Genomic DNA, 27,998 nt, shown 5'->3' on the forward strand with positions numbered 1-27,998 from the left:
CCCTCTGAGGACATTATAAACACACCACAGCCAGAGACAATCCAGAACAGACAGCAGGAACCCCTTTCACTACAGCAGAGTGCTCTCCAGGGCAGGGTGAGTTCCTCTGTGGAGAGCGCAGACCACCCACTGACAGTCTAACTCTCAAACCAGATTCGAACTGTCTGGGTATCACGAAACACCATCCTAATGAGTGGAAACCTCTCCCCAACACAACGTAAGCTCCCATACGCAATGTGACCCCTCTGCCCAGCATGTGCCTCCCCAGGTACAGCATAATCTCTTTCATACCCATGACAAAGTTTACACGGACAGCGGATATCACTATGCATGCGTAATTTTCTGTGGCTGCTGTGAATTCCTTTTGTGAAAGCATGAACCACTCTTTCCAAGGGTCTACCTAAGTGTGCAGTGGGAACTCTCTGATGAGTGTCATTTTCCTCAGACTCAACACTACCCAGTGTGCACAGCACTCTCTCTCATGGGTAATTCGAATGTTAGACAGTATGGATCTGCAATAGGCCGGGTGCATTTTATTTTTTTAAATACCTTTATTGATTTCAGAGAGAGGAAGGGAGAGGGAGAGAGAGATAGAAACATCAATGTTGAGAGAGTCATTGATCAGCTGCCACCTGCATGCCCCCCATTGGGGATCGAGCCCACAACCTGGGCATATGCCCTGACAAGGAATCGAACTGTGATCTCCTGGATCCTAGGTCGATGCTCAACAGCTGAGCCACGGCAGCCGGGCTGGGTGCATTTTCTTCACACCTGGTGTGAATCCTGTGCTCATACTGGGAACCCAACACCGCCAGTGTTTATTGCTCCCCATTATCCTCTCCAGGGCAAATCCAATGTGGACAGAGAGTATGTATACACTAAACAGGTTAACACCTGGTGTAAACCCCATATCTGGGCAGCAGAAATTTACTACTGACAGAGCATACCCCTCTCCACCCTAGTGTAAACCCCCCTTTAAAAAAACCTCGCTCTGGCAAGATGTGAACACCCACGAAGTGTAGCTCTCCACGGAATGCAGTGTGAAGTCCCACGAAGTGCTGCATTTTCCCATTTCGTGCCCCCCATGCCTAGGAGAGCTGTCAGACAATTGCACTGTCCTTAAATGTCAAAGTCTTGGAGAAGGGAACTAGTCCCCAGGGTCCCCAAATCCCAGGCAGCGAGCGTTGACTACACTGCAGCGCGCGCCACCCCGCACTTGCACGTTCTCTCCCCTCCCGGTGGCAACAGGGCTTTCCGCGGGGCCGCGCCAGACTTTCTAAGGTTGTTGATTGGTCGTATCCCGGCCGCCCGACAGCCAATCAAGCGAGGGAAAGGTGACATCACTCTTTTTCTTCCCCTCCCCCGACCCCAAACTTTCCTACTCCCGACTACCAGCAGCAAAAACCACGTGGGGGAGGGGCAAGAGAGTAGAACCTGGTGAGGTCATTGCACCGCCCAGGACACTGCTGATTGGTCGCGGGGCTTGAGGGTGGCGGTTGGCTGTTCCTCGCACCTCCCCCTCGTGCCGCTACAGCCGCTGCTGAGAGGAGCTACCGGCGTCGCCAGAGCCGGGAATCCGGGTGAGTCGGGGCCCTGGGTCTAAGATGCTCCTGGTGTCCAGTGAGACTCACGAGAAACTGCCCTTTTCGACTTTTTCTCTTCCTCGGGGTTCTTTGGTGCTTCAGTCACCCTGTCACATGGGAGTTGTAGTCTGCCTTGTACTGTCTACTATGGGCCGGAGACGGAAGAAGACTACCATTCCCAGCAGGAATTGCGACTAGCCGGTCAACAAACTCTCAGGCCACGCCTTCTATGCCTGCTCATTGGAGAGCCTGTCCATTAGCCCCTCCTTCTTGCACTTCATTGGCTACTGTCCCTCATAGAGCTGGGTTCCGGCTTAGAGTGCAAAGCGACTGGGTACTGTATTCGTCATTCGGCACTAAGACTGCCTTTAATTGGTCATTGCTGGTGTCAATCACTGGGTGGGGGGCAGGGTCCTAGGCATATCAGGCAGTCGTAGGCTCAGGTTGGTGTCGGTCCCAAAGGGAGGCCGGTCTTAGACTTTGGCTCCGCCCCCTAGCGCTGCCGTGTGGGCGCGATTGGTGGTGAGGAGTGTCGGTCGTCGTCGAGAGGCGGAGCTGACCAGGCTGCGAATATCTATTGGTCTAGGACGGCGCCGGTCAGCGGGGTTGTGGCCGCTGATTGGCTGGTTGCTCCAGCTGTTGCAGGTCCATTCACCATTTTGTGTGTTGGAGTAAAAAAAAAAGGGAGAATCGAGAGGGAGAACCGGAGGGGGGCGGGGAGGGACCGGACCGGACCGAGCCGGGGCCACGGCCCCCCGCCCCGAAACCCCGCCGAGCCCGAGGTGAGGGGCGGGTCCAGGGCTGACATGGGCCGGGGGGGTTTGGGGTGCTGGGGGCCGAGAGGGGACAGGTGGCAGGGACGGGGAAGGGGTACAGGGGGAAAAGGGTGGGTGGGATGGTGGGAAGGATGGACAGAGTGGAGGAAGTGGTGGATAGGAGGCGGGACAGAAAAGGAGTGACTAGGAGAGGATGGTGTGCAGAGAATGGGTAACAGGAATGGAGGGGTGACAGGACTAGATCAGGGTGACAGGGAGAGGAAGGGGAGAGAGTTGGAGGGGGTGACAAGGAGAGGTGATGGGGAGAGAAGGTGGCAGGTCCAGAGATGGTTGACAGTAGAGTGACTGGAAGGAAGAAGTGACAGAGATAGATGTTTATGGCTGGGGGTGGGGGTGGGGGGTGACTAAGGAGGGGGCCTAGGGCCTGTGAAGAGAGAGGTAGAGATAGAGTTGGTGACAGGATGGGAGAGAGAGTGGCAGAGAAGCTGGTGCCAGAAGGGCTGTTGGGAGCAGAGGGCATGAGACTCTGAAGGGCCAAGGCCTGGGCTGACCTGGGCTTCAGGAGTTACTGCTCAGATTCTAATGGGGGTTAGGGTCCACAGGGCCTAGGGTGGGAGTTATCCAGAGAAGGGTAGACAGGAAGAGAGTAGGCCTCAGGGGAAAGAAAGAGGTTTGGCTTCTGGGGTGGAGAGGCTGGGCCAGGCAGTAGGGTCCAGGGGTGCCAGGCAGTACTGTTGTAGGCCCTGGTGGAGTATGCAGAGGTTTGTGTTTGGCCAGGATTGGGGCTGGATTTCATTCCCCAGGTTGGTTGCCTAGTGGGTCAGTGGGGAGAAGGTGGTGGTGGTGGCTGCCCAACTCTTGGGCACTTGGGTGCCTTCCTCAGTTTGAGAAACCCCGGGCCCTCCAGGCTCTGCCTATGAGGACCACAGGCTTGGCCCAGGGAAGGGGCAGCCTGGGACTATAGGGTCCACAGGAGCAGCAGGCCTTAAGTAGAAGAGCATGAGGTCAGGGGTCCCTGAAGACTTGAGTCAGGGACCCCTACTAGGGGTGCCTCTGATATGTTTGGTTTACAGTCCAGGGCTCCTTCAACACCCCCCCTCCCTCCACAAACACCCAAGGTCCCCTTTCAGCTCCTCAGGTTCTCTTAGTCACTTCAGAGTAAAGTTTTTTCCCTTTTCTCAGGGTAGCTTGAAAGGAGGCAGGCAGTAATGACTATTCAGGAAGTGGGTGAGGTTGGCCAGCTGGGCTTGTCCTGCTTTCTTTGACTTACCCCAACCTGGAGTCAGGGGGCACATTTAGGGGTTAGGGGGGCCTGGCCAGCTCAGCCACCTTGCCAGAGCTAGCCCAGCCAGCCTAGTAGGGTGGGGATACATGCAGGCCACAAGAGGGGGCTGGGCTTGTGGGTATAACACTGGGTGCTATGGGGGGAGGGCAGGCTCTGATCCAGTGGGATAGGGAACCCCTGGGGTATAGCTCCATGTCCCACTGTGTGATGACGTGTGTGCGCCTGTGTGTGTGTGTGTGTGTGTGTGTGTGTGTGTGTGTGTTGTGCGCATGTGTGTGCTCATGCGCGGCCCCGTGGCAGTGCTGGGTATGAGCTCTTGCCTCAGACGTGCCCCTGCCTGCTCCCTGCCAGGATCTGGGGAGATGGCTCTACCTGGCAGGCCCGGGGTGCAGAGCAGAGTGGGCAGCCGTACCTCAGGACTCTCAGTTGCCCACTCCTTCCCTCAATGCCTGGCCATGCCAGGCTGCTCAGTGGGGTGGGGCAGAGGGATGTGGAGAGAGGCTCACATCACAGCCCAGTCACCCCCCTTTCTGTGGCTGTGCGTGTGTGTGAGTGTGTGCACTCTGTGGACGGTGACAGTGCAAGGAAGCGTGCCCTCTGAATCATGTGACAGACAGCACACTGAGATGGTTAGGAGGACAGACTCTGGAGCCAGAATGCCTGGGTTCAGACCCTAGCTCTGTTCATAGCTAGATTAATTTAGACAAGTTACTTGATCTCTCTGTGCCAGTTCCCGCAAGTGTGAAATGGGCTGTTAGTAGCCTTTGCCTCTTAGAACTGTTGCGAGGATGAAATGGGTTAATAAAGGCAAGTTTAGCCCCGGGGTGGCACAAAATGAGTGCTTCATGGGTGTGAGCCGTTACTACTTCTTGCGTTGCCTTGGGGCAGTCAGAGTGTGTGCTTGTGCCTGCTGTGTCCTCCGCAGAGGCAGCAGATGTATGTGAGTGTCCCCGAGGAGCCAGAGTGAATAGATCATGGAACATGGGTGCCACTCTGTGTCTAGTTGCTGGCCAGGGGCCCATGGGGGACAGCCAGGAAGGAGACCTCAGGAATCATGGAGTTCAGGCGGGGACCTCAGCAAAGGGGGACTCTTGGGGGTTGCTGGGCCTGGGGGATTCCCAAGTTGCTCCCAATGACCCCTCTCTGCCCTTCCACCTGCAGGTGGACAAACGATGAAGCCAATGAAGAAAGCATGTGCTGGCCTCCCAGGTCCTGGCAGCGGAGGCAAGTCCCCACCAGCCACCAGGGCCAAGGCCCTGAGGCGGCGAGGGGCTGGGGAGGGTGACAAGCCAGAGGAAGAGGACGATGAGGTTCAGCAGCGGCCAGGCCCAGAAGAGGCTGAGGAGGAGGAGGAGGAGGCACAGCAGGGCTCAGGGGGTGAGGGGCTCCCCCTAGAGCCGGGCCCTGATGACCCCACCCCTGGCCCAGCCGAGGACCCCAAGGCAGAGGGTGAGGCTGGCCGCTGGGAGCCTCCACTCAGCCGGAAGACGGCCACGTTCAAGTCACGAGCACCCAAAAAGAAGTATGTGGAAGAGCATGGTGCTGGCAGTGGCAGCGGTGGAGCAGCTGGGGTCCCTGAGGAACGGGCCGGGACCCCTGAGGAAGCCAGCGCCCTGGGTGTTCCTCCACGGCCACCCACCTCCGCCCGTTCCTCCTCCACTGACACAGCCAGCGAGCACTCGGCTGACCTGGAAGATGAACCAGCTGAAGGTTGTGGGCCAGGGCCATGGCCCCTGGGTGGCACCAGTGGCAGCTATGACCTGCGGCAGCTGCGATCCCAGCGGGTACTGGCTCGACGTGGGGATGGCCTCTTCCTGCCCGCTGTGGTGCGCCAGGTGCGCCGAAGCCAGGACTTGGGTGTGCAGTTCCCAGGGGACCGGGCCCTGACTTTCTACGAGGGGGCACCCGGCAGTGGTGTGGATGTGGTTTTGGATGCCATACCGCCACCAGGTGCGCTGGTGGTGGGTACGGCTGTCTGTACCTGTGTGGAGCCTGGCGTGGCTGCCTACCGTGAAGGTGTGGTGGTGGAGGTGGCTACCAAGCCAGCTGCCTACAAGGTCCGCCTCAGCCCTGGCCTTGGCTCCCAGCCAGGCCCACCAACCACCCTCCCACAGCCATCGCAGCCGTCACATCATGAGCCCGAGGAGGCCATATGGGTGGCCCGCTCCAGCCTTCGCCTGCTTCGGCCCCCATGGGAACCTGAAGCCCTGTCAAGGAAGCCCCCCACCAGCCCTGAGGAGGAACAGGCTGAGCCAGGGGCCTCCCTGCCACCCTGCCCTGCTGCCCTGGACCCCAAGCAGCCTGAGGATGCTGAGGTCTCCAAGATCAGCTTTGGTGGCAGTCTGGGGGCTTGTGGGGAGGGTGAGGAGAAGCACCCACCATCCCAGGGCACCCCGGCCCTGCTCCCACTGCCCCCACCCCAACTCTTGTCACCGCCACCCAAATCCCCAGCCTTCGCAGGCCCAGGCCGCCCTGGAGAGCAGCCCTCACCCTGCCAGGAGGGGAGCCAGGGCGGCAGCCGGAGCAGCAGCGTGGCCTCTTTGGAGAAGGGGACTGCGCCAGCTTCCCGGGCCCGCACACCACTGACAGCAGCCCAGCAGAAGTACAAGAAGGGCGACGTGGTCTGCACGCCTAACGGAATCCGGAAGAAATTCAATGGCAAACAGTGGCGGCGGCTGTGCTCCCGAGATGGCTGCATGAAGGAGTCTCAGCGACGGGGCTACTGCTCCCGCCACCTGTCCATGCGAACCAAAGAGATGGAAGGCCTGGCTGACAGTGGCCCAGGTGGGGCTGGGCGGCCTGCTGGAGTGGCAGCTCGGGAGGGCAGCACCGAATTTGACTGGGGTGATGAGACATCGAGGGACAGTGAGGCCAGCAGTGTGGCGGCTCGTGGAGACTCACGCCCACGTCTGGTAGCGCCCACTGACCTGTCACGCTTTGAGTTTGATGAGTGTGAGGCAGCAGTGATGCTAGTATCCTTGGGCAGCTCCCGTTCCGGCACGCCCTCCTTTTCCCCGGTCTCTACACAGTCACCCTTCTCGCCAGCACCCTCACCCTCACCATCGCCACTCTTCGGCTTTCGTCCCGCCAACTTCAGCCCCATCAATGCGTCCCCCGTCATCCAACGCACTGCTGTTCGAAGTCGCCACCTGAGTGCCAGTACCCCTAAGGCAGGTGTGCTGACGCCACCAGATCTGGGCCCCCACCCACCGCCACCTGCCCCCCGAGAGCGCCATTCCTCCGGCATCCTACCTACCTTCCAGACCAACCTGACCTTCACCGTGCCCATCAGCCCTGGGCGGCGGAAGACAGAGCTGCTGCCCCACCCAGGGGCATTGGGAACCCCTGGTACAGGGGGTGGAGGAGCCACCCCAGACTTCCCGAAGAGTGACAGCTTAGACTCTGGTGTGGACTCAGTGTCCCATACACCTACACCCTCCACACCGGCAGGCTTCCGGGCTGTGTCGCCTGCTGTGCCCTTCTCCCGCTCCCGCCAGCCCTCACCATTGCTGCTGTTGCCCCCACCTGCTGGCCTCACCTCGGATCCCGGACCTTCTGTGCGCAGGGTGCCTGCTGTGCAACGGGACTCACCTGTTATTGTCCGAAACCCTGACGTGCCACTACCTTCCAAATTTCCTGGGGAGGTGGGCACTGCTGGGGAGACTCGGGCTGTAGGACCTGGACGGGGTTGCCGAGAGACCCCAGTGCCCCCTGGGGTGGCCAGTGGGAAGCCTGGCCTGCCCCCACCTCTGCCGGCCCCCGTACCCATAACCGTGCCTCCAGCCGCGCCGACTGCTGTGGCCCAACCAATGCCCACCTTTGGCCTGGCTTCCTCGCCCTTCCAGCCAGTGGCCTTCCACCCCTCACCCGCTGCCCTGTTGCCCGTCCTGGTGCCCAGCAGCTACACCAGCCATCCTGCCCCCAAGAAGGAAGTCATCATGGGCCGGCCTGGGACAGGTAAGAGGTGCAGTGGATGGACTGGGCGAGGGCTCATTTTGAACAGGGTCATTTTCAAACTGACGCTCGAGAGGTGAGCTCCTGCCTCGGGAGGAATTCAAGGGGAGGCTGGCCTCTCTGCATAGATGTTCCAGTGGGAATTCATGTGTTAGGCAAGGGACTGGACTTGAGAAGCTCAATGCAGTGTTTCCAGAGGCCTCCCGTTGGGAACATACTCTCGAGGGGTCCATGGAACCATTCCTGAGTGGAGCTGTTTGGGTAACAGGATAATCATGATGACAGTTCTCATCGTGATTGGGGGGTTACTATGGTAAGAACTGTGCATGGGTTATCTTGCCGAGCCCTCACACCCACCCCATGATGTAGCCCTCAACATACGGGCCTTGCTCTAAGCCCTTTTCAGATATTAGCCCCTTTAGTCTTCACAACAACCCTAACAGGTGGGTGCTATGATTGTGCTCCTGGAGAGGAAACAGGTCAGGTTAGTAACTTGCACAGGGTCACGTGGCTAGTGAATCCTGGAGCTAGCCTTCAAACCCAGGCTGCTCTTGACCACTGGACCATAGTGCTGGTTACAGATGGGAAGACTGAGACTCCGGTAGGTTCTTCTGCCGGGAGGTGGCAAGACCCGGATTGGAGGTCCCATCTTCACCATGGTGCCCAGTAAACATCGCAGGTGCTGTCAGTGCCCTAGAGGGGAGCTGGGGGTGTGCTGGGCACTGTGCCCTGGTTTGAATCCAGGTATGAATCTAGTCTGGCTGCCCTCAGGACAGGGCGTGTAAGGCAAGAGTTGAAGAGTGAGCTGGAACCAGCAACCATGGGGCTGAAGAGCTTCCTAGGTGGCCAGTGGGAAAGCAGGTTCCAAGGCCAGAAGGAGCACAGCTGAAGAAAGCCAGTGTGGCTGGAGGGCTGAGGCCAGGGGTGGACAGAGTAGCGTTTCTGAGAAGGTGCTGGAGAGATAGGGGCCCAGGTCAGGCTGGGCCTTGTCAGAGCAACTCTCAGGGAGGGTGACAGACCCATCACCAGCCCCTTCCCTAGCTTCTTTTAAGAATCCACTGTTGGCTGAGCGCCCTTCTGTGCCTGGTCCTGTGCTGGTTGGTGCTGAGGATACACTTCTGCCCTCAGAGGGCTCACCATCCCTGGTATAGACAGACTGCCCAGACGGACTGTCCAGAATGGTCAGGGCAGGGATAGGGGGAGGCCCAGGAGGCTGTGCGAAGTTGGGGAGGACTTCTTGCAGGGGCCAAGGGCTTGTAAAGTGAGACCTGAAGGGTGTGCAGAAGTGAGTGCCAAGACCAGCAGGAGAACCTGTAGGCAAAGGGAACCTGCAGAAGCAAAGGCCTTGGGGTGAAAGCAAGTATTTGAAAGAAGTTGAATCTGCAAAGACTGGCTGCAGACGGTGGATGAGTGTTGGGATGTGCGACTGTATTGGTGAGCAAGGGTCAGATGATAGAGGGCCCTTATGAGACGTGAGAACTTGATCCTGAGACCACTAGGGAGCCATGGAAGGTTCTGAGCCCATCTGACCATGGCTATTCTAGAGGCAAGGAGACAGGGAGGAAGGAGCTGCTGTGGCTTGGGCTGGGGCAGAGACCAATACAGGAAGGAGCTTAGCCCTGCCCTCATAGAGCTGCAACCCAGAGCCAGGGCACAGGGACACAGGCTCTGCTTACCTCCCATGCTCATATACTGAGGTCATGAGCTGTGTTTTTTTCCATACTTCCTACAGTTTTTACATTTGTTACTGTAATTGATATGAGCAAAATTCCACAGAAGTGGGCACAGCAGGGATTTCTGTCCTTAGGCAGATGAAGAAACTGAAGCAGAAGGACTCTTAACACCCCTCCACCCCCTTACTTTCCACATGCCTACGGCCCCAGACATTGCCCTGGTAGCATCACCTCACATGACCCTCACTACTGCCTTGTGGGGAGCGATGGCACTAATGCAGGTGACCTGAGGCCTACAAGGGCAGGCCCAGCAGTGGTTCCTGCTACCATTTTCCAGGTGAGGAAAAATGAGGCCCTGACAGAACGAGAGTCCTGACTGAGTTCACCCTGCCAGGGAGGAGCAGGACTGGGCCTTGAACCAAGTCTCTCAATCTCCAGATTACAGGACTCTTCCTATCAGAAGTCATAGTAATAATTTGAGTACTACCCATGCATGTGCCTGGCCCACTCCTCAGTAGGTGCTGACTATTTACTCACTGAATCCTCGTAACCTCACAGGAGGTCAGGACGCTTATTATTTCCAATGGACAGAGGAAGAAACTGCAGCTCTGGACTTGCCCAACATCACACAGCCTAGGATAAGAAAGAGCAGGATTTAAACCCAGGCTGTCTGGCTCCACAGCCCAGGCTCTTAAGCACTCTCAATAATAATGATGAAGAAATAATCGTAACCACTCTTTATTGAGCATGTACCATGTGCCCAGCCTCAGGTGTGGGGCCATCCTCATCGAATCCACCCAATGCTATGAAGTAGGAATTACTAGCCTCGTTGTCGGGGAAATCTGAGGTTCATTGAAGGGGGAGGCCCCTTGCTGGAGGCCACCTGGTCGTCAGGACTTGTCCAGTGCCTGTCCTGGCGGTTCTGAGCCGCGCCTCTCCGACAACACCCATGCTGAGGTATCCAGGTTGCCCTCGGGTTCCCAGTCAGCAGGCCCTTTTGTCCTCCCAGAGTCCTCCCTAAACCCTTGGGAGGTGGCACCTTGGGGCCTTCTCTCTTAGAGGCCCAGATAGGGTAGACAGTACCCAGTGGTATAGTGAAGGCATAGTCCTGGCCCCTTCTGCCTGCCCATGCCAGAGCCTGACCCTCACTCAGGGCAGCAGGTGTGAGGGGGTGGCTGGGCAGCCTGCCTGCTCCTGCCCCCTGCCAGGCATTTGCTTCCGCTGGAGGACATGCCGGGGCAGGCGGGAGGCATTCTCTGCATTCTGCGCATGGCCAAGCCAGCCAGCTGCCATTGCCACCTCCCTGTGACTGTTCCCCCCTACTCCCCAGGAGAGGAAGCTGCCCCAGGGCCTGCAGCCCCAGCCCAGGAGGCCAGATGTTTCAGCCCAATTCCTGGCACAGTCTCCCTTTCAGCTCCCAGGATCAACCTGGCTTACCCGTAATGACAGGCAGTGCCCCTTCTCCTGGGTCTGTCTGCCCATCTGTCTCTCCCATGGGTTCCTATGTCTGTCTCTGTCCATTTCTGGGCCTGAGTCCCTCTCTCTGGACTTCTGTCTGTCTGAGTCTGGCTCTCTCTACAATTCTTGGTTTGTTTTTCCATAGACATCAGTCCTTATCTGAGCTTTCATCCCACCCTCTCTCTGTTTTGGCCCTCTGTGCCAGCCTTAACCTATCCCCTGGCTCCCCTTCTCCCACTCTTTAGACCAACTTTCGGCCTCCATTCTGGCCCCCCGCCCCAACCCTGTGCACATCAGGTGCTTTGTTCCTTGAAATCAGTGGATAGTTGCTAAGCACCAGGTCCCTTACTTCCTTCTTGGAGAGTGTTGGGAGGTTGTCCAGGCCTGAGACAAACTAACTGCCCACTACTGTCCCTGAACCCTGCTGAGAGATGTCAGGAGCCATCTGCAGACCTATCTACACCCAAGCACCTGTTTCCAAGACAGGCAGGAAGGTGGGGGCTGTGCTGGCCAAGCTAGGAGATCCGGCTATGGGGGAGTGGTAGGAAAGCAGCTCCTGTGCCCACCCACCTTCTAGAGGGCATGACCCAGATCACCCTATATCCCCTCTCCACCACCACCTTTCAGGAGACACATTTGGCGCCAGCTCCATTTAACTGAGCCCCACATGTAGTCCACCCCAACAAGTAGGACCTCAGAGACCAAGCAGGTGGGGAAAATGAGGCCCAAAGAGGGGCCAAGGGTCTCCTGACTCCCTAAATCCAGATCCTGCCCAACAATTTGTTTTGTCTCAGTGAACCCCATCTCTACCACCAGATGTTCCTCCTTATCCTTCCACCAGGACCAGGCTGAGCAGTCCTGGGGGTAAGTGGGTGGGGAAGGCAGATGTGGCTGCAGGCACAGGCAAGGATGACAGAGGTACAGAGTCTGGGGAATCCAGAGAATAGAGACAACTCTTGCTCAATGCCAGGTGATGAGGGAGGTTCAGGAAGGCTTCTCATTGGAGGGGACATTTGAGCTGAAGAAGCAGGAGGAATGAGTGGATTTCAGGGTAGTGAAAGGAAAGGGTGATCCAGGCCAAGGCAGTACGGGAGCAAAGGCCAGGAGGGTGAAAGTGCATGACCTCTGAGTGGCTAGTTGAGGCTGAAGCTGACACTAGAGCCTAAGTTTGGCAGAAGGGTGCCATGGAGGACAGCTCCAACCAGGCCAGGGTTGAATGCCAGCCCCTGAAGAGCCAAGAAAGGGTTTAGAGCAGGGGAGGAAAAAGGTTGCACCTGGGTGTCAAAGATCTCAGGAGACTGCCCTGGAGAGGAAGGAGGCCTAGGCTGGAAAGAAGAGGATGACTTGAGGGGAGAGGAGTTTGTGAAGTAGCAGGAGCGATTCTTGGAGATCTCGTGGAAGAGCCCCCTGGCACCAAGAGCTGTGAGAGGTCAGGCTGCCTCCTGGCGGCGGCGACCTGCGGCGGGTTTGCTGGGCTGCCAGCGCGCGCATGCGCAGCGGCGGGCGGGGCGGGGTAGGTTGTAGGAGCACCCGGCGTCGGGCGCCCCGGCATTAATGGCTCCATTAGTGGCCGGGAGGAAGGCGCATTAGCGGCGGCGACGGCGTCTGGCTCCCATTACCACCGGCGGCAGCAACTGCACCGCAGGCGGCTGGACCCTAGCCTGCCGCGCCACCTCCTCCGCCCGCACCCCATTCCCTATTCCCGCTCCCCACAGGAGCCTGGGCCAGGGAACCCCCGTCTCCCCATTTCCGCAGAAAAGGCAGATTGTGAAGCCAGGCAGATCTGGGTTCAAATCCCGACCGTGCCACCTCCTCCTGACTGCAAAATCCTGTCCCCCTCTGGGCCTTGTTTCTTTCGAAGCAACGGGGCGACGGTGCGCCCAGGACTTTGTAGATCTGAATTTGCACCCCTTGAGGGCCGCGCCCAGCCCCCGCGGGTACCAAGGGGCACCGGTTCCCGCGCCCCAGGGGGTAAGCGCCCTGTCGGGCCTCTGTTCTTCCTATTGGCCGCCGGCGCGCCTGCCGATGCCCATTGGCGGAGACTGGTTCCCCCACCCCTGCGCTATTAACTCCTGAGCGACCGCGCCCTCGGGCTGGTGCTGGTAGGGCCCCCCACCCCCTGCAGACAGCTCGGGTGCCAGCTGGCCCTCGCCCCGCCGCGGCCCGCGTGGGTGTCAGGCCGGCCGGGCGCCCGCCCGCCCTCCCAACACAAAGCGGCTTTGTGGGGCCCGCCGGGGGCTGGCTAGGGTCCAGGCAGCGAGTGGAAAATCTCGTGAGCTCGGGGAGGGGAGGAGAACGCAGGGCGGCGCCCCCTCCTCCGCCCGGGCCGTGGCGCCTCCCTCAGCCCGCGCCTACCAGCCCTCCCAGCCCGGGCGCCTGCACACTACCCCCGCCCCCGTCCCTTCCCACCCCCAAACCCACATCCCGCCCTCGGTCCTATCCCGCCCATCTCCCAATCCTTGGGGACCCTCCCCCACACTTCTCGACTGCCTCTTTTTCCCTCCTGGTCCCCCTGCCTACCCCAGCCCCACTCACACTGACTCACCCCGGCGCTATTTTTAGGCCCCCATCCTTTCCGAGCCGCACCAGCCCAATCCTGGGCTCGTTCCCCAGGCAACCCTGGCTGTCGAAGACGCCTCCGGGAGTGGGTGGGTGGGTGTGTATGTGGTGAGCGGGTGAGGGGATCTGGGGACACCGGGTTGGTGAGCCCAGGCGGGGTCCCAGGCAGGGCGGGGAGCCGTGGGCGGCGGGGGTGGGGTGTCTCTCGGGCTCAATAAATAGGGCCCGTGAGTTCAGAGCGTGTCTGCTGTCCCTCAGTCTGTCAGCATCCCTGGCTTTATGCCCCAGGCCTCTGGGCAGGCCTCAGCCTGTGCCGCCCTGGGTGGCAATTGGTGTCTCTGTCTGGGCTTCGTGTCCCTAGGCTGGGGTGGGGTGGGGTGGTGCATTGGGGCTGTTTGGGGCCAGACCTTTTGTGGAGTTGATTACGGGGTGGTATAGGGGATGGCTGTACCATAGTTCTGCCCCAGTACCTGCCTTGAGTGAAGGATGGCTTTCCACCCCCTTTCAGATGGGGCTGGGGCCCTGGTTTGGGGAACTTCCTCAGCATTTTCCAACTAGAGAGGCCCTAGTTAGGGTTGAGGATGGCTGGAGAGATGGAGCTGTGTGGGTATAGGACCTGTTCCCTCTTCTCCACTCCTAATCACCCCCACCCAGGGTTCCTCCACTCTGAACAATGGAAGCTAAGTATAGGGCTGGCCCAGTGCCCAGGGCAGGGGGGCCCTTCCTGCCTGGATTCCGGCCCCTCCCTGCCAGTCTTGGCCCCCACTTGGCTGTACTTGTACCCTGTAAGGGGCCTCTTCTCATCCCTCCTGTGTGGGCACTGTGTCTTCTACCAGATGTGCAACCCTCCCAGATGTGTGGGGCCCGCTTTCCCTCCTGTGCCAGGCCTAGCTCTTTTACTCACCCAACAGAAGTGGGGGAGTTGGGGGCAAGGTTCCTCAGAGCTCTATCCCTGGGCTCCACTGCAGTGGGGAAGGGGTTAACTTGCCAATAGGTGACTCACCGGTGGGGAGAGGAGGGGGCAGTGGTGGGGAGATAGTGGCCACATTGATTTCAGCCTTGGTTTCTGCCTCACATTGCAGTCCCTGGGGCTGTGAGGTAATGGAGGGTCTGAGTCTGGGGCTGCCTACAGAGGAGGGGGCAGTCACTTAATAGTCCCTCTGGTGGCCCCTCCAGGCTCACAGCCAAGTGTCTGACCCTGCAGTCTCGAGGTCAGAGGGCTACAGATGTCCCCTTACCCTCTGGGCTCTGGTTACCTGGTTTGGCTCCCTCTCCATGCCTTCAGCTCTGTCAGTGGATGGGGCAGGCTGGGAAAAGGGTTTGTCTACTACTCTCCCACCCCACCTGTGAAGGAGCCCACGCTTGGTCCATCTGAGCCTATGCAACCTTTATCAACTCAGATGTGACCCCAGGCCTCTTTCTCCATTGGGTGTGGCCCCCGGGTCCACCTTGGGTGCTCCAGGCCTTTGCATCTCTGCCTGGTGGACCCTGAACCCCTGCCTGTGTCTCTGTGTTTTCCCTCTGAGCCTATCTATAGTTAACCAGTCTCTCTGTATCATAGTCTAACCATATTCCTAGACCTCTGTTTGGGAGTCTGTGCCTATGTCCATCCTGCGTTTAAATTTTCAGTAGTGGGAAGAGCATTTGAGTTGCAGCACTGGGCTGTTATGTCTGACTGTGTGATCTTGCACAACTCATTCAGTTTCTGAGCCTCATTTTCTTATTTGAACAATGGGCATAGTAAAGTGCACCTCCTTAGTGGCTGTGAGGATTCAGTGAACAAGATAATACATACAAGCTCCCAGGACATTCCTTTCTTCCTCCTGGCCCTTTCTTGGAAGGGGTGGCTCCCTACCTAAGGTGTGGGGCCAGCTCACAGTGGTGTTCTATGAGGTAGAGGGTCCTGGGTGGCTGCCGAGTGTCAGGCAGGGTAGCTGAATGACTGTGAATGGCCACGGCACTCTGTATACCTGCTAGGTCAGGGTACTGAGGTGTAGTTAGTGCTCACCAGGGTAAGTTTATATAGTTTGTGGGGTCTCTATAATAGTGTCTGTGAGAGTTTGCCTGGGTTGGGGATGAGAGTACCTTAAAGGCAGTGTGAGTATATGTAGAAGAGCATGTGTAGTTGTGTGGAAGGGATGTGAGGTGTGTGTGATGGAGAAGCAGTGGCTGTGATGAGGCGTGCATGATCATTCTATTTGATATGTTGTGTTTGTACAATGATTAATGTGGGCCAGTGAATGTGTGATGAGGTTATGCGTTGGTGAAATATGTATGACAGGATATGTACAAAATGGGTCACGTGAGGAGGACGGGTGAGAATGAGTGTATGATGATGGGTGGGGAGTGATGGACCGTGAGTGTAGGAACTGATACATATATGTGAGCAGGTGTTCTGAGATTTATGACTTCGTGTGTGAGTGTAAACGGAGGGTACATGTGACCGAGGGGTGTGTATGAAATAATGGGTGTGGCAGGAAAGTCTGTCTATGAGGGGTGTGTGTGTGCTGATGTGAGGGCTGGTGAGGGCTCAGGGGTAGCTCCCTCAACCCTGCGGAGACGTGCGTGCGCAGGTGGGCCAGGAGCGCGTGAGCAGTGGACTAGGCACACACACAGCACCGCACACAACCCTGGGGCCTCCGCAGCGCAGCGCCCCGAACCGCCCCCCTGGCTCCGTGCCTTTACTGCAGTGCGCCCGTCCTGCCTCTTTCCTCCCGCGGTCCCGCCCCCGGACGGCTTGGGGCCAACCGGAGCCCGCCCCGCCCTGCCCTCATTTGCATATGACTGACGTTCCCCCGGGGCGGCCAATGGGGGCGGGCGCGGCGGGGCCTGACCCGCGCGCGGTGTCGACAGCCAATGGGATCACGCACGGGGGGCCGGGCTTGCGCGGAAGGCCGCGGGGGAAGCGGGGAAAGGGCGGGGGGAGGCACGGCGGGGGGGAGGGGAGCGCGTAGTAGTGGCGGGGCGGGGAGGCGGCGGTGGTTCGGCGCGGGGCTCGCACGGAGCGCACGGGCACACGCACGCTGGTCCGTCTGTCCGTCGGGGGCCGGAGGTCGACCCGGCGCTGATCCGGGGGCCGGGGAGCCAGAAAGGCGGGGCGGCAGCGCCTGCAGCCGGGGCGCGCGGGGCCAGAGCCGTTACCCGCCGGAGCTGCGAGGGAGGGAGCGAGCGAGCCAGCCACGGAGCGGTGAAGGGAGGGGGCCGCGCACGCGCACCCGCGCCCCGCCCCGCCCTTCGGGCTCGGTGCGGGAGGAGGGAGAGGGAGGGGGCGTTGCCGATGGCCCCGGTGCCGCGCGCCCCGTGACGGCCCCCGCGCGCGCCGGGGGGCGGGGCGGGTCCGGAGCGCTCTGAACTCCCCCGCCCCCCGGGCGGCGGGAGGCAAGCGGCGTTCTGCGCAGGCGCGTCCGGCAGAGACCCCCGTGTGGGGCGGCCGGAGGGGGGCGGTCGGGAGGTGGGGGGGGGCATGCGGCGACTGCCTCCAGCTGCTCCCGGGCCGGAGTGGCGGCGGCCGAGGAGCCGGCGGCGGCGGGCGGAGCGGCGGCGACCGCTGAGGAGGCGCGAGCCCCAGCCGGGCCCCCCTGCGCCGGACCATGTACTCAGCCCACAGGCCCCTGGTGCCCGCGTCCGGCGCGGCTTCCCGTGGCCTCGGAATGTTCGGTCAGTAGTTCCTGGAACTGTAGGGGTCAAGGTGTCGGGGTGCTAACTGTGGAGCTGCGGTGATGGGGTTATAGCAGGAGAATGGTAGGGACAGTAAAGGAATAACGAGGAAAGTTACAGAGCTCGGCTGTAGTGGTTAGTGACGGCGGGTCAAGTGGTTAGTGACGGCAGGTGGGAGTGTAGCGGAGTGATGGGCGTGGGGACTAGCTGGGGAAGCCGTGGAGTTCAGGCAATGGGGTGAAACAGGTCCGTTGTCATTGGAGGTGAGGGGTGCAGAGTAACTACCTTGGGAGCATGGATTAGAATTGGAGCTGCTGGCCCTAGGTGTGGGCTAGAGTGAGGGAAGGGGCTGCGGTTGAGTAGTGGGGCTAGGACAGGATTTGGGAAGTGAGCGAGACACTGCTCAGAACAGTGTTGGGCTGTAGTGTTTGCGGTGAGCTTTGCGAAGGGAGAGGGAGAGACCCAAAGACCCTGGAGGTAGTACACTTGGGAGGAGTTCAGGAGGGGCAGGACCAAAGGACTGTTCCCTCATTGTCTGCTGGGCCCCTTCACCCAGCAGATGAGGAGGCACTGGTGAGAAAGATCTTTGTGAAGAGAGGGACAGGTTCAGGTCCCTGGGCGCTGTTATGGGGTTAGAGGGCTGAGAAGGCTTTTGTGTCCCCAAGGCCCCAGCATTTGGGGGTAGGGTCGTCATAGTGTCTTGAATCTTTTCCAGTGCTGGCCTCCTTGTTCCTCTCTGGTTGCCTTGATGTCTATTTTTTCTTTTGTCAGCCCTTCACAGAATCAGGTCTCGCGAGGCCAGTGCCCTCACAGAGGGCTCCCCTAGTCCAGGCTTTTTAAGGCATGGGGGGTGGTCACTCCAGGTCAGAGTGGTCTGGGTCAGGGGGAGGCTTGGAATGATGGAGACCAGGATTAGGGCGTTCCCCTCCTCCCTTCATCGTCTTCCCCTAGCAGGGGCCTCCGCTGCTGGTTCCACTTCCCCCAGGGAGCCAGCAGTGAGAGGGAAGCCCACTCCTAATCTCCGCCTGCCCCAGGAGTCCTGCCAGTCACCCAGCTCCTGGAGCTGAAGGTGGGACCTCTGGGACCGGCCCCTGGTGAGGGAAGTGCCTTCCTGTGTATATCCTCAAGGAAACACCTGGCACTCTTGCCTTCCCTGGGCAGAGACTTACAACAGTTCTCTCATTTGTCCCATTGTCTGCCTTTTCTTCAAAGGAGTTTACTACACCCTTCTCTCTTTCTGGGCTTGAAGGCTGTGCCATGTCCTAAAGATGAGCTTGGGGGTTTAGGTCGAGGGAGACTACGAGGCCTCTTCACAGGCAGTAGATTCACTTTGGGGGTAAGGGGAGAGATTCTGTAGCCTCCTGTGATTAGCCCGGGAAGGGCAGGTCTGGGGCCTGTGGTAGGAGGAAGGAGGCAGAGAGACAGACTCAAGACCCCACGCCCTGTGGGTAATAGAGGGAGGAGGAGAGGGAAGACAGGGCCATCTGCCTCAGGAAAGAGAAAAGGAGTGTGAGGCCAAGGTAAGGGACTATGTCAGATGGCAACATGGGTGCTGACAACATAGCATGGCTGGGGGAGGGTCTCCAGACCTTCTGAGGTCTTGGGGCCTTGGGAGTGTAGAATGGCAGTCGAACATGGCCTGGTTTGTGACAGGAGCCAGTCGTTTCTCTGGCCTGGTCCCTAGTGGCAGGGCTGGTGGAGGTGGGGGGAGGGAATGGGATGTGAGGACTCTTTCCCTTCCCTGCTTCTGTTTTCATTTTTATAAACCTAGAAACTTTTCAGGCAGGAGTTTTTTCTGAGTGATGACACATGCATGATGTCAAGAGGTTCAGGGCTAGGAGAAGGGAGTGTAAAGGAGGTGGAGCTACCTTGTTCATGGTAGAAAAAAGCTTGGGTTGAGGGTCAAGGCCGAGTTCTACCACACAGCTCAGCTGGCTTCTTCCCACAGTGTGGACAAACGTCGAACCTCGCTCTGTCGCTGTGTTCCCCTGGCACTCCTTAGTCCCCTTCCTGGCCCCCAGCCAGCCAGACCCCTCTGTGCAGCCAAGTGAGGCCCAGCAACCTGCCAGCCACCCAGTGGCTTCCAACCAGAGCAAAGGTGAGGGATGAGGGGCTGTGGGAAGGCATGGGGACAGTGTTGAGGTGGCCCCAGAGCCCTCTGATCTTCCTCTCTGTCCCCAGAACCTGCTGAGTCGGCAGCTGTTGCTCATGAGCAGCCACCAGGTGGGACAGGGAATGCTGACCCTGGGAGGCCCCCTGGAGCCACATGCCCTGAGAGTCCAGGGCCTGGACCCCCACACACTTTGGGGGTGGTGGAACCTGGAAAAGGCCCCCCTCCCACCACTGAGGAAGAGGCCCCTGGCCCTCCAGGAGAACCCCGGCTGGACAGTGAGACAGAGAGTGACCATGATGATGCGTGAGTGCCCCAAGACTTGGGACTGGGGGGTGGGATGGCCAGAGACATGGTCCTCATTGTCCTTGCTGCTCCCACCACAGCTTCCTCTCCATCATGTCTCCTGAGATCCAGTTGCCTCTGCCACCTGGAAAACGCCGGACCCAGTCCCTCAGTGCCCTGCCCAAGGAACGAGACTCATCTTCGGAGAAGGATGGACGCAGCCCCAACAAGGTGCCTCATCCCCACCTATCTACAGATCATCTCTGGATGCCCAAGCCTGTCTCCTTGGTCCTAACCATTCCACTTGGGCCTGTGTCTGCTGTAGCGGGAGAAGGACCATATCCGGCGGCCTATGAATGCCTTCATGATCTTCAGCAAGCGGCACCGGGCCCTGGTCCACCAGCGTCACCCCAACCAGGACAACAGGACCGTCAGCAAGATCCTGGGCGAGTGGTGGTATGCCCTGGGGCCCAAGGAGAAACAGAAGTACCACGACCTGGCCTTCCAGGTAACACCTCCTCCTCTTGGCTTCTCCCCAGCTTCCTCTGATGGGTGGGTGAGTTAAGGGTCCTGCCATCTCCTGCCAGGTGAAAGAGGCCCACTTTAAGGCCCACCCAGACTGGAAGTGGTGCAACAAGGACCGAAAGAAGTCCAGCTCAGAGGCCAAGCCCACAAGCCTGGGCCTGGCAGGAGGGCACAAGGAGACAAGGGAGCGGAGCATGTCGGAGACAGGCACTGCTGCTGCCCCTGGAGGTTAGTTAGCTCCTTGGTTCTCCTGCCCTACCACCTCCCTCCCTGAGAGTCTCTGTACCCCCTTGATTGCTCATCCCCTGCCCCAGAAGCTCCTCTGTGTCACTTTTTAAAAAAAATACTTTTTAAATTGATTTTAGAGAGGAAGGGAGACCGGGGGGGGGGGGGTGGTAGAGAGAGGAACATTGATGTGTATCGAGCCCAAAACCCAGGCTTCTGCCCTGACCAGGAATTGAACCGGTGACCTTTTGGTGCATGGGAAGACGCTCAGCTGACTCAGCCACACCGGCCAGGGCTACCCTGTCACTTTTATTTGAGGACTCTTACCTATAAAGGAACTAGCATTTGTCTCATCTGAAGGATCCAGGAAGCTCTAGACAGATAAAATTTCCAAACAGCACTCTTATTATCAACTGCTGTTTACTGAGCATTTACTACATACCAGGCATCAAGGGGAATATAATCTCTAGGACTCAGAACCATACCCCATTTTCCAAATGAGTAAACTGAGGCCCAGAGAGGCAAAACCACTTGCTTGACGTTACAGGAAACAGTAACTGGCAGAGCCAGAAGTTAAAGCCCAGTTTGGCTGGCTCCCAGGACCACAGTTGGAAGCCTCTCATTGATGCTTCAACTGAATACAGGTGTCAAGTGTGCCTGGCACTGTGTCGAGGTGCATTTCTGGAGCAATCCTGTGGGTCTGAGCTCACAACTCTTAGGGCAAGGATGAAATGTGGTAACAGGCCTGTGGTTGTTAGCTGGCCAGAGCCACAGGAACCTGCCTCCAGGGTTTCTTACTCTCAGAAGGGCTGCCTCCTGAGGAACAATGGGCTGACTCCTTGCAGCCCCAGAGGGCAGGAATCAATGGAAAGGAGATGCTGGACTGGTGGGTGGCATCTCTTTTCTGCTTGGTCGCCCAGGAATTGCAGCTTGCTTTTGCCCAGTACCTAGAAATATTGTGGGTGGCTTGGCCAGTCCAGGTGCTGGTAAGAGGCTTCCTGACTCTGCAGTATTTCCCCTTCTTCCACTCTACAGTGTCCTCTGAGCTTCTGTCTGTCACAGCCCAGACACTTTTGAGCTCGGACCCCAAGGCTCCGGGGAGCAGCTCCTGTGGGGCAGAACGTCTGCACACAGTTGGGGGACCTGGTTCGGCCCGGCCCCGAGCCTTCTCCCACAGTGGGGTCCACAGCCTGGATGGCGGAGAAGTAGACAGCCAGGCACTACAGGAATTGACTCAGGTCTGGGGTACATGCCATGGGAGTGGGGGAGGACAGGCAGGGAGGGCTGCCTGAGGTGACAGCCCCATCTGAACTCTCCCTGTACCTGCCCTGCAGATGGTGTCTGGCCCTTCATCCTATGCTGGCCCGAAGCCTTCCACACAATATGGGGCTCCAGGCCCCTTTGCGGCCCCTGGAGAGGGAGGTGCCCTGGCAGCCAGTGGGCGGCCTCCACTGCTGCCCACCCGAGCCTCCCGTTCCCAGCGTGCAGCCAGTGAGGACATGACCAGTGATGAGGAACGCATGGTTATCTGTGAGGAGGAAGGAGATGATGATGTCATTGGTGAGCAGTTGCAGGGACCCAGAATCCTGTCCAGGGGTCAGCAGGCTAAGGTTTGGATGGTGGGCAGAGATTGGATCCTTCCCTTCTGCATTTGTTTATGGTCACAGGCATGTTCAGTTCAGGCCCTACTGAGTAAGCCCAGCCCTACCCTTGGGAAGCCCCTGGTCAGACAGGCAACCAGGAGGACCCCAGCACAGCCAGGTCATTGGGCACAGTATTAGGTGCATGGTTGGGTAGGTGGGCACACCCCAGGCTGAGGACAATACTCACTGCTGGCTTGGGGCAGAGCTAAGGCCAGAGCCCAGCTTCTAGACTGTCCTGGCCCTATATTCGGTCCTTTGGCCAACACTGTTCTTTCTGCTTCCTCAGCTGACGATGGCTTCAACACCACTGACATTGACCTCAAGTGCAAGGAGCGGGTAACCGACAGTGAGAGCGGAGATAGCTCTGGGGAAGACCCAGAGGGCAGCAAGGTAAGGGCTTAGGACTTGGTGCTGTCTGGTCCCACTCAGTTCCAGGAGTGGGGATATCTTGTGTGTTGACAGAGGACCTGGAGAGGGAGGCTATTTGCCCCATGGGGAATTGTGTCACAGCCTGGATGAATCAAGGCCTTCAGGTGGCCTGGCTGCCCAACGGGACAGACAAGCAGGGTGTAGGTGTCCAGGCTCCCTGACAGAGTTGTGTCTCTTCTCCTTCACCCAGAGCTATAGCCGGAAGGTGTTCTCGCCTGTGATTCGTTCTTCCTTCTCCCACTGCCGTCCGTCACTGGACCCTGAGCCCCCAGGGCCCCCAGATCAACCTGCAGCCTTCAGCAAAGGCTATGGGCCCACCTCGTCCTCCTCGTCCCCGCCTACACCCTCCTCAGCGGCAGCAGCCACCTTCTCATTGGGCTCAGGGACCTTCAAGGCCCAGGAGTCAGGTCAGGGCAGCACAGCAGGCCCACTACGGCCCCCACCTCCTGGGGCTGGGGGCCCAGCAACACCTTCCAAAGCCACCCGCTTTCTCCCAACGGATCCTACCACCTTCCGGCGCAAGAGGCCTGAAAGTGTGGGGGGCTTGGAGCCACCTGGCCCTTCAGTTATTGCAGCACCTCCTGGCGGGGGAGGAAGTGTCCTGCAGACACTGGTCCTGCCTCCAAACAAAGAGGAACGGGAGGGCAGCGGAGGCCGCATGTCCTCAGCCCCAGCCCCATCGCTGGCCTTTGGGGCCCCAACAGCCCCGCTGTCCCGTCCAGCCGCCACCATGGTCACCAACGTAGTGCGGCCTGTCAGCAGCACTCCTGTGCCCATCGCCTCCAAGCCCTTCTCCACCTCTGGCCGGGTGGAAGCATCTCCAAATGACACAGCAGGTGCCAGGACTGAACCCATCACTGGGTCCCGGGCACCTGGGGGCTCTCCACTGGGCGTCAGTTTAGTGTATTCAGACAAGAAGTCAGCAACAGCCACCTCTCCAGCCCCACATCTGGTGGCTGGGCCCCTACTGGGTGCTGTGGGGAAGGCGCCTGCCACTGTCACCAACCTGCTGGTGGGCACCCCAGGCTATGGGGCCCCCGCACCCCCTGCTGTCCAGTTCATTGCCCAGGGGACCCCTGGCAGTGGGGCCACTACAGGCTCAGGAGCAGGTGCTGGGAGTGGTCCCAATGGGCCAGTGCCCCTGGGTATTTTGCAGCCAGGTGCCCTTGGCAAGGCTGGGGGAATCACCCAGGTGCAGTACATCCTGCCCACACTGCCCCAGCAGCTTCAAGTGGCGCCTGCCCCAGCACCAGCCCCTGGGACCAAGGCAGTGGCTCCCGGCGGCCCTGCACCCACCACCAGCATTCGTTTCACCCTCCCTCCGGGCACCTCCACCAACGGCAAAGTCCTGGCTGCCACTGCACCCACTCCTGGCATCCCCATCCTGCAGTCTGTACCCTCTGCCCCGCCCCCCAAAGGTGAGGCCTGGGCTGGGCAGCACAAGTAGAGGGGCCACAGGCCTTTTTAGCTCCCTTTAACCTCTTTTCTTGCCTCTTGCAGCCCAGTCGGTTTCTCCTGTGCAGGCCCCACCCCCAGGCGGCTCAGCCCAGCTGTTACCTGGGAAGGTACTAGTGCCCCTGGCCACTCCTAGCATGTCAGTTCGGGGTGGAGGGGCCGGCCAGCCGCTGCCCCTGGTGAGCCCGCCCTTCTCAGTACCTGTGCAGAATGGTGCCCAGCCACCCAGCAAGGTAAGGGCATCCTGGCTGTGGCCCCACCTGTCCCTCATTCTTTTCCTGCTGGGTGTTGCTCTCCATGTCCTAGGGTTTCTGTCTGCCTTGCCTTCAGTCTCTCTTTTTTCTCTTTTGTCTGTCTCTGGGACTGTCTTACCATCTTCTCAGTGTCTCTTTGCATCTTGAGTTTGGCCTCAGTGTGCAACTTGTTCCTTTTCTGTGTCCCCCACCTCTTTTAAAAAATTTTTTAGAAAAATATTTTTTAATTTTTAAAATTTTCTATTGGTTTTTATTTATCTTTGTCTTCTCCCCCACCTCTTGCTGTCCTCTTTCCCTTTGTTCCAATCCCAAGTTTTGTATTTCCTGTCTTGGCTGAGACCCACCCTTCTAGGACTTGGTCCTCTGCCCCACTCTGGGCCCTCGACTCACTGCAGCCTGTGGGTGCTCTTGCCTACAGATCATCCAGCTGACTCCAGTGCCTGTGAGCACACCCAGCGGCCTGGTGCCGCCCCTCAGCCCAGCCACAATCCCGGGTCCCACCTCGCAGCCTCAGAAGGTCCTGCTGCCCTCCTCCACCAGGTAATGGCAGTTGAACCCTCACCTGGAGGCAGTCCCAGGGAAGGGGGTGGATGGGGCCAGCTTGCTTCACTTCTCCCCCCTTTCCTCCTCTTGTGGCAGAATCACCTATGTGCAGTCAGCGGGCGGGCACACACTGCCTCTGGGCACCAGCTCAGCATCCAGCCAGGCTGGAACAGTCACCTCATATGGACCCACAAGTTCTGTAGCCCTAGGCTTCACCTCACTGGGGCCCAGCGGCCCTGCCTTCGTGCAGCCCTTGCTTTCAGGTGAGGGATGACCTGGCAGGCAGTGCTAGGGATCCAGGGTGGGGCTGAGGCAGCCTAGGCCCTAACACAGGCTCCTGCCTCTCCTCTGTTTCCCTCTCCGCAGGCCAGGCCCCACTGTTGGCTCCTGGCCAGGTGGGCGTGTCACCTGTGCCCAGTCCCCAGTTGCCTCCCACCTGTGCAGCCCCTGGAGCTCCCGTCATCACAGCATTTTACCCTGGCAGCCCCGTACCCACCTCGTCAGCACCCCTGGCACAGCCATCCCAGGCCCCCCCAGGCCTGGTCTATACTGTGGCCACCAGCACCACCACCCCTACTGCTACAATCCTGCCCAAGGGCCCACCGGCCCCTCCCACTGCCACTGCCACCGCCACCCCAGCCCCTACCAGCCCTTTTCCTACTGCCACAGGTGGGTGTTCGGCCAGCCCAGGGTGGGGTGAGTTGGACCCAGGGAATGGGCTCCAATCAAACCTTGCTCAGCAAATGCTCTTCTCCCCACCAGCAGGCTCCATGACTTACAGTTTAGTGGCCCCCAAGGCCCAGAGGCCCACCCCTAAGGCCCCCCAGAAAGTGAAGGCAGCCATCGCCAGCATTCCTGTGGGCTCCTTTGAGGCAGGTGCCCCTGGGCGGCCTGGCCCTGCACCCCGGCAGCCCTTGGAGCCTAGCTCAGCTCGTGAACCTGCTGCCCCTGAGTCCGAGCTTGAGGGGCAGTCTACAACACCGGCCCCTCCACCTCCCCCAGAGACCTGGGCTCCCACTGCCCGGAGCAGCCCCACACCACCCCTGCCTGCTGAGGAGCGGAGCAGCACCAAGGGCCCTGAGACTATGGTGAGTGTCCAGCAGGCTTGCTGCAGCTAGGTTCTGTCTCTTGGCCCACCCTTCTTCCCTGCACATGTGTCTGAGCCACGCCCTTGTCCCTCCTGCTTGATTGTCACTGGGCCTTTTCCAAGATTATCTTGGGCAATCAGCACCTGTCTTTGTGTTTCTGGGTTTTACCCCAGCAAGTCTGAACCCAGTTTCCTCCATCTTCCTGCCATCCCCACCTCAGGCCAGCAAATTCCCCAGCTCATCTTCAGACTGGCGTGTCCCTGGGCTGGGCCTAGAGAGTCGTGGGGAGCCTCCCACCCCTCCCAGCCCAGCCCCAGCTCCAGCTCCAGCTCCAGCTCCAGCTCCAGCTCCAGCTCCAGCTCCAGCTCCAGCTGGTAGCAGCGGCGGTGGCAGCAGTGAGGGCAGTAGTGGCAGGGCAGCTGGGGATACCCCCGAGCGCAAAGAGGCAGCTGGTACTGGCAAGAAGGTGAAGGTGCGGCCCCCGCCCCTGAAGAAGACATTTGACTCTGTGGACAAGTGAGCATGGGCTGGGGTTCTGGTGGAGCCTGTGGGGTTGGTGGGAGAGTGGGTGGCTCCAGGCCGAGCAGGGGAGGTGACCCTGCCCGCTCTCCAGCAGGGTCCTATCAGAAGTAGACTTCGAAGAACGCTTTGCTGAGCTGCCGGAGTTTCGGCCTGAAGAGGTATTGCCCTCTCCCACCCTGCAGTCTCTGGCCACCTCGCCTCGGGCCATCCTGGGCTCCTATCGCAAGAAAAGGAAGAACTCCACTGGTAGGCAAGGGGACCCCCAGGGTTGGTGGGGGACAGACTGGGGCCACCTCCCCTGAGCCTGCTTCTTTTGACCAGACCTGGACTCCGCCCCTGAGGACCCCACATCTCCCAAGCGCAAGATGAGAAGACGTTCCAGCTGCAGCTCGGAGCCCAATACCCCCAAGAGTGCCAAGTGCGAGGGAGACATCTTCACCTTTGACCGCACAGGTGCTGGTGCCTTGGCCAGTGGAGCTGTGGAGGACACAGGGCCTGCAAGGGGGGTGGGGTCTCATGCCAGGGTTAGAGATGGGAGAGGTGGGTGGGTGTCTGAGAGGAAGGACAGTGGGTCAAGGGTGGGTTCTAGAGGCTAACAGGCCTCTAAACTGCCAAGTGACCTTGGCAGGTCCCCTTTCTGAATCCTGCTGTGGAATAGAATTCAGTGAGGGCTGGGTGGACACTCAGACAGTGGTGTGAAGGTAGGGTGGCCAGAGTTCTGCAGTAGCCTTGATCACACTCCCTGCCCTGTTCCCAGGTACAGAAGCCGAGGATGTGCTCGGGGAGCTGGAGTATGAGAAAGTGCCATACTCGTCACTGCGGCGCACCCTGGACCAGCGCCGGGCCCTGGTCATGCAGCTTTTCCAGGACCATGGCTTCTTCCCATCAGGTGAGCATGTCTTGGAGTCTTGGGGGGGTACTTGGAGGAGACCTGCCTGCTCATCTCATCCTCCCCTCCCCAACCCCCACCATCCTTCTGTCCCTAGCCCAAGCCACGGCAGCCTTCCAGGCCCGCTACGCAGACATCTTCCCCTCCAAGGTCTGTCTGCAGTTGAAGATCCGTGAGGTGCGCCAGAAGATCATGCAAGCGGCCACTCCAACGGAGCAGCCCCCTGGAGCCGAGGCCCCCCTCCCTGTACCGCCCCCCACTGGCACTGCTGCTGCCCCTGTCCCCACTCCCAGCCCTGCTGGGGGCCCTGACCCCACCTCACCTGGCTCGGACTCTGGCACGGCCCAGGCTGCCCCACCACTGCCTCCACCCCCAGAGCCAGGGCCAGGACAGCCGGCCTGGGAGGGGCCCTCCCAGCCCTCCCCCCCACCCCCTGGTCCCTCCACAGCTGCCACAGGCAGGTGAGGGGCCCCTGAGAAGATTCCAGGACCCATAGTACCTAGTACCCCCCTCAGGACATGGACAGTATGTAGGTGGCAGGAATGGGGGGGGCAGGATGGTTACCTCCTCCCCAATAAAGCCATTTCGTCCTTTCCAGATTGGGACGGGATGAGGCCTGCTCCTCTGTGTCCCTCTCCCCCCACAGCTCCCTCCTGGTGATGGGGGGCAGCTGAGGGAAAGCAGGGGCACAGTCTCCCTCTACCGAGCCCCTGTACATAATAACCTGGAGTGTGTGACCTTCAGATCTTTTCACTTGTACTTTATGCAAAATGGCTCGTGTGAGGGCTGCAGAGAGAAGTGAGGGCCTTGGCCACAGGGAGGCACCTGTGGAGTAGGGGGAGTTCATGCACCCCTTTTTCCCCCAGAGGGGCTGGACTCAGGTTAGTTTGAGGGTGGGGGCTCCTGCACTTTGCCACAGGCATGGGGAGGGTTCTCTCCCCACCCCTCTGCCCTCCCAACTTGGGTTGTACTTTCTAAGAAGGTGATTCCCCCTACCCTTGTCCCCATCCCCAGAACAAAACATGTTGATCATGTGCAATATTTCTTACTGTGCCGAGAAGCCGAGATTAAAGCTGTTTAACACA

At 59.4% G+C, this 27,998-nt stretch overlaps 1 protein-coding gene across 11 annotated transcripts; it reads left to right on the forward strand.

The window, feature by feature from the left end:
• Positions 1-1,521: 1,521 nt before the first annotated feature.
• Positions 1,522-27,997, forward strand: CIC (capicua transcriptional repressor). Of its 11 annotated transcripts, none has more exons than XM_081119476.1 (21): positions 2,298-2,365; positions 4,806-7,601; positions 18,894-19,043; positions 19,127-19,361; positions 19,442-19,571; positions 19,666-19,848; positions 19,928-20,093; positions 21,126-21,328; positions 21,425-21,650; positions 22,020-22,123; positions 22,353-23,580; positions 23,663-23,850; positions 24,290-24,411; positions 24,511-24,677; positions 24,781-25,083; positions 25,177-25,502; positions 25,723-26,018; positions 26,116-26,270; positions 26,346-26,477; positions 26,782-26,913; positions 27,011-27,997. In XM_081119476.1, exons 2-21 carry the CDS (start codon positions 4,817-4,819, stop codon positions 27,376-27,378), a joined length of 7,599 nt encoding a protein of 2,532 aa, XP_080975602.1. In that variant the 5' UTR covers positions 2,298-2,365; positions 4,806-4,816; the 3' UTR covers positions 27,379-27,997. The 11 variants fall into 11 exon arrangements, with proteins under 11 accessions (XP_080975600.1, XP_080975602.1, XP_080975604.1 ...); XM_081119478.1 differs by having other exon boundaries at positions 26,119-26,270; XM_081119477.1 differs by having other exon boundaries at positions 25,180-25,502.
• The last annotated feature ends 1 nt before the right edge of the window (position 27,998 follows it).

This window comes from Miniopterus schreibersii (genome assembly GCF_964146895.1).
Source record: "Miniopterus schreibersii genome assembly, chromosome: 18".
NCBI lineage: Eukaryota > Metazoa > Chordata > Mammalia > Chiroptera > Miniopteridae > Miniopterus > Miniopterus schreibersii.